We start from the raw sequence: 6,000 nt of genomic DNA, 5'->3' as shown, positions 1-6,000 counted from the left end.
AACCCCAGGACTGAGCACAATATCTAGCCACATACATAGGTCAACAAATATCTACTTGAGTTGTGTATGTTGTTGGCATACAGTAACCCTGGCCTGGCTGTTTTCAGAAAAATGCTTAAATTCACTCGGGATTGACCAGAACGATGGTCTAGCCTCTGTTGCTTGTCCGTAAGGCTTCTGCGGGTATTCAGATGCAAACCCCTCCTTTATTCTCCTTGCTCAGGATCCTTGTTTCAGGAAGGCAATTGTTAAACAAGACACTCCTTCACTCTTACCATTTCTAATGGGCACGTTGGGTGGCAAGTAGCACATAAACAGCAACCTTGACTCCAGTGGACCAAAAAAGGCTGTAGGCAAAACCTCTACTATGCACTTAAATTGAGATTTAGTTTCCTTATGTATCAAACTGTCCTAGAATGTTACCTCAATCCTCACAATAACCCAGGAGATGGATTTTATAATCTTCATTTTACTGATGAGGAAATTGAAGATCTGAGAGGTAAAGTAACTTGCCCTACAGCTAATCAAGTGTCAGCTAGCATATGCATCCAGGACTGTTCAATTCTATGCCCTTTCTCCTCTTAGCATCTGTCTCTCAGATGGGGTAATGAAATGACTTAGAACCAGTGTAATCCCCAATGGATGCAAGGAAAAGACCTTTAACTCATTCTAGAGGATTCTAATCTTCTACTTCAGAAATTTAAGTTCTTAATATCTCAGAAGCAGTTTGTGTTCCCAACTCACTCGAATACACTTTAAGACATCATGGCATGAGACCACCCACAGATCTTGTCTGGTTGCTTAATTATACTCAGTGCAAGAGGCTTTGAGGGTGGGTGAGTTGGGATAGTCATTAGAACATAGAATATAGGCTAGCCTGTTTACAAAATTAGGACAAATTCTTCCATACAGTTTTTTTAAAAATTCAGATTACTTTTACTTACAAAAACTAGTATCTCGATAACTGTGATTAAAAAAAATTATGTATGTACAGAATGTTTTGAGATTTAACAAAGTACACCTAGAGAACATAAAAATTCTTTATTTAACCTAATCCAGCCAGTATTGAGATAGTTTGCTATATTAAAAACAAGACGTTTAAAAAAAATTACAGCAAAGTTAGCAAGGCAGTGACTAATTAAGTCACTAAGTTTAATTTTATATTCTTCACAGTCATTTCATAATCATGTAATGGTAAACAATATTTTCAGCCACTTTGGAGATAAGTTAACTTTTGAAAAGAATAGAATTCTAGTAGTCATCATTGAATTTTATAAAAGAGGTTTAAAACATTAAAGTTTCTAGAAATAACACAGTAAAGAAATATGAAAATAAACTGGAAAATAAAATATATCCACCCATCCGAAAAATCTACATCATCTCTTTCATTTGTCCCCAATGCCTTTCTTTTACCTCTTCATTTACTTTTCCTAGAGTGCAAACAGCTTACTTAGCAATTAAGAAACAACTACTGCTTTGTAGCGGCAATTTTGAGCCTAAGTGCTGCTGTTCCTTTAATCTCTCAGTTAATCCTAGAAATAGTCTTCTGAGATAAACATTACTTGCATTTCAAAGATTAAGAAAACTGCAGTTGAGAGAAAGTCAAATCCTTTAGCCAAAATCATACATACAGTTATTGAAAGCTGAACTATGATTTGAACCCAGGTCTATCCAACTTTAAGTCTGCCTATGCTCTTTTGTTGCTTCATGGTCAGGCAGGTCACCTTCCTGGAAAGACTGGCATGTGGTATTTCTCGAGCTAATAATAATAAGGCTCTTTAGGTTTAAAAGTGTTCAATTTGGGGCTAGAGGCCACTCTGGTCCTCAGGCACTTGCAGTTCCCTCCCCACAACCCTAAAAAAACCCTCCCTCCTGCCCCAAAAGGATTAGAGTTGTTCCCCGGCCTTCATGAGCCCTAATACCTATAAACCCAAGCAGCTACTCCCTGTCAAGGGCATTAAAGTAGTAAATGGGGAACTGTGTGTTTGCACAACTTTAGTAAAGGCTGCCTAAAAACTGTTCTATACAACAAAATTTTGCAAGATATATGTCCATTTAATGTATCTTTTCACATTGAAAACAAAAGCCAATATATTTTATAATTACAGCCTATAATCTAAGTTTTTAAAATATATAATCATAGATGTTATATTTCCCCTTCAGAACTGTAGTAGTGTTCTTAATAAGGCTCACTGTTAATCAAATCTTCTCTTCATCTCCAAATAATACAAATTTGAATGTTCAACAGTCATTCAAATAAACATCATGTAACTCAAAATTAAGACATTCATACTATAGAAACCAGTCTTTAATTACTAAAGTTAACATATATTATTGCAAACTAACATAGCTCAATCTATATTTGCTACACTCCTAAAGTGGCCACTTATCAGTAAGGGGAAACATTTATTATTGACATGCATTACTGTGAACAAGAAAATAAATAGGGTTTTGAAAATATCTCTTAAAAATTTAATTTTAATTAACAAAAATAACCATTCAGGTTGCTGAACATTAAAATGACCAATCTATTGAAAATGGCTTAAATAATTGCTTTTAAAAATGAATACAAAACTAAACAGTGATTAAGGTGCTAGCCTCATCAATAGGACAACAATTAAAATCTAAAAACGTTAGTGTTGGTTTTCTATAATAAACTTAAGCCAAAAACAATGACCTCAATATTTACTTAAGACTTCTTGTTTTCATACTTTTCTCCTCATTAATATAAAAACAAAGAGCTCAAGGCCTCACCTTGGTTTATTCACTGCTGGTTTTCTATGTGCTGAAACTAGACTGTCAACTCTGTAAGAGCTTGGACCAAGTCTGTCTTGTTCACCACTATGTCCTACAGCACTCTGCACAGTGCCTGGGAAATAGGAGGTGATCAACCAATATCTCAATAACTGAATCAATGAAAGAGGAGAGTAAAATAACTTTATTTTTATTTTTGCAAATCATCCTCTGCTCAAACTACTATAAACTGGCAGCTGTAATTTCTAGAAATATGGGTTGAAAAAACTCCCAGAGATGGAAGGACCTGATGAAACACTGAAACACTGAAACACACAAACACACACACACACACACACACACACACACACGACTGCATGAGTCAAAATTACTTCATGAAGTATGAGATGTCAACATTATGTAAATAAAATTTAATATTGAAAAAGTGATCTGGAAGCCCTGTGAATTTTTACCCTACACATTTTGGAGGACATCACATGGGTTAAAGAAAACACCACAAAATCTCATTTGTTCAGATAATCATTTGAATGTTTACATACATTTTTGGTTATTTATTTATAACTAATTTAATTTACATTTCCTCATATTAACATATCCTCTTATTTAGTATGTAATCAAATTATGTCAGTGAGAAAAATCCTCATAGTACCTTGAGTTGCTGATTCTGAGAAAACACTAAACATGAACATGTACAAAAGAGGCATTTGAATAAAACAGCATGTGCATTTTTTTAATATTTGCACAGTTTGATCTTTGCATTTCTGTCTGGAGAAAATATGAACAAAACCCAGGTTTACCATGCTAAGATAATGGTTCATATGACTGCCATAAAAGTAGTACATACAAACAATGAAAACAAATCACATTCTTAGGTTCCGTGATTACCGAGATGATTTCCCCTGCCCTAAGTGCTTTATTTCTTAAAAAATATAGGAGCAGCAGCTTATCACAAGTCTCCACAAGTGCATTAATGATGGAATCAAAACAACACAACAGATTCATAAGGATGAGAGAACTGCAGAACAACCAGAAGTCAGTTTTATGCTTCTTCTTGTTCTGGATAATTCAGAATTTTGCGGTGTGCCTGTCGTAAATATTGCTGCTGTTTGAAGTAAACTTTAAATGCTCCTTTTATGGCAACAAACGCAATTCCACCCTAAAATAAAAAGGAAAATTAGCTTTTTATAATGCAGATTTAGAGAAACAGAGTAATAAAAATAATTTTATTTAGATCACAAAAGATGTAGGCTTTGATGCTAAACTAATTCAGATGACTGCAAATGAAACAGTTTTCTTTTTCTACTAGGAGATGAGATAGGGAGAGAGAGAGACTATACGCTGTTACTACAGGTAACAGGGGACACAGATGCCTTCTCCATTATCCTTTCTGACTAGTCTTTCTTCCATGTAGTTCTACATATACTCTGATATACAAAGAAGAATGCTAGGGCACTATGTGCAGACTGCCGCTGTTGGGAGCAAGAAAGGCCAAAGGGATCGTGACCAACTCAGCATTCCACTGGAGGCTATATGACCAAACAGCAAACTGTTTATCATGAATGCAGGATGTGAGTAAACTCACACTGCGCCTGCCACCAAAGGGTTTGCTGGGGGCCATCACTCCCTGGTGCAGGGCTCCTTGAAGTTATCTACTGGGAAATCTAGCGCCTACTGTTCAAAGGATGCAGTCTCGCAAGCCTGCTGTGAACCAAACTGCCGACTGGACTGACAATTACCCGACAATCACCCCTGCTTCTCACTATCTCTTTTGCCTAATAAATACAGAGGGCTGGGTAAAGCTCAGGGCCCTTGTCCACTAGAGGCAAGGTGTCCCCTGACCCCTTCTTCCAAATATACTCTCTTGTCTTTGTCTTTTATTCCCACGTTTGCCCCCTTTGTTCAGTCCTCCAAGGTCCGTGCAGGTTACATGCCACCAGAGGGGAGAAGTGGGAGTAACAATAATAGCAAACAACATGAGTGCTTATTATGTGCTAGTACTTATACAATCCTCACAATAATCCTGATTATTACCATCACCATACTACAGGAACAAAAAGTCCAGACATTTGATTTAGATTTCACAGCAAGACAATTTCTGTGATGGGATTTGAACCAGGTGGTCTGATCGTAAAGCACTGTAATCCCACTGGCAAGAGGGACAGGTGTGATGATTCATGCATATGCCAGGAGAGAAAGCACCTACAACATAGTTCCAAAAGGCCAGAACTGCTGCAGTGGTTTCTCCTCTTTTTATTTCCACTCAAGCTATTGAATGATAGTGAGGCTCAAATAGAGGCTTAATGCATAGGAGCCACAGACTGAATATTTATACAGTTCCCCACCTTTTAAAAACAAATACACTTCATTCTCTTTTGCAAGGTAATATAAGTAATGTTAAAGCCATCTTACCAAGATTGTCCTTTGTAAATTAGAGTTAACACTACTGAACATCAATTTACCAACTATTGTAGCAATAGTAGGAAAGACAAGGGCTCCACACAAGATTCGAGTAGCAGAAACATGATCCGCTAAAGGATTGGCCTCAGCTGGAATTCGAGGAACAGGACAACCTATCCCTAGAGGAAAAAAATGCAATGCGTTAGTGCTAATAAATCAGAAGAGTTAGACTATCTTCAAACATGGCTAAAAAAGCATGTTATTGTTCTTCAAGATCAATTTGGTATGCACTTTACAACCACAGTTCAGTGCCTTACCTGGAAATATACTATTTAAAATTTGTAGTTTATTTGAGTATTTGCGCCACAGTCTAAGCACATAGTCCTCCCAGCGAATCATCTTGCCTAATATCAGCATGACAGGAATAGTAGGAAGTCCAATTAAAAGGAATAAAGGATCAGCTCTCTCCATAACATCCAGACCTTCTTTATGACCTACAACCTGTGAAACAGATAGCATATATTAGAATTACTTCTTTTTCAAATGAGGTGTTGCATGTTAAGCTCTATTTTTTTAATAGAAAATGCTTAATTTCAAAAGAATACACAGAAATAAAAAGTTTAAAAAATAAGCTGGAAAGCTATCAGTCCTGATTTATTTATAAGAAATGTCTCATTCAAGGGAAAAACAAAGTTCCCAAGCCATTTCATACCACACAGGAATAAAAATTAAAATGGCTGACCCAGACTGATTACATTACAATAGAGGGGGAGGGACCTCTGACTGTTGCTTCTATTCCTTTATTTGATTTGGTTAGACTGGGCTTCGGAACTGGGATATAATTCTAAG

The 6,000-nt window shown here is 36.5% G+C and overlaps 1 protein-coding gene across 1 annotated transcript in view; it reads right to left on the bottom strand.

Annotated features, from left to right (window-relative positions):
- Nucleotides 1-1,026: 1,026 nt before the first annotated feature.
- MARCHF5 (membrane associated ring-CH-type finger 5) overlaps nucleotides 1,027-6,000 on the bottom strand; it is a 64,193-nt gene continuing 59,219 nt past the window's right edge. Inside the window, exons 4-6 of the mRNA XM_004049791.5 lie at nucleotides 5,469-5,652; nucleotides 5,164-5,330; nucleotides 1,027-3,910 (exon numbers count right to left, since the gene is read on the bottom strand). Of these exons, the coding sequence (XP_004049839.1) occupies nucleotides 3,794-3,910; nucleotides 5,164-5,330; nucleotides 5,469-5,652 (468 nt within the window). The 3' untranslated portion in view covers nucleotides 1,027-3,793. The remainder of the gene's footprint in view (nucleotides 3,911-5,163; nucleotides 5,331-5,468; nucleotides 5,653-6,000) is intronic.

Source organism: Gorilla gorilla, chromosome 8 (assembly GCF_029281585.2).
Source record: "Gorilla gorilla gorilla isolate KB3781 chromosome 8, NHGRI_mGorGor1-v2.1_pri, whole genome shotgun sequence".
Classification (NCBI taxonomy): Eukaryota; Metazoa; Chordata; class Mammalia; order Primates; family Hominidae; genus Gorilla; species Gorilla gorilla.
This window is presented reverse-complemented; position numbering and strand designations above follow the sequence as displayed.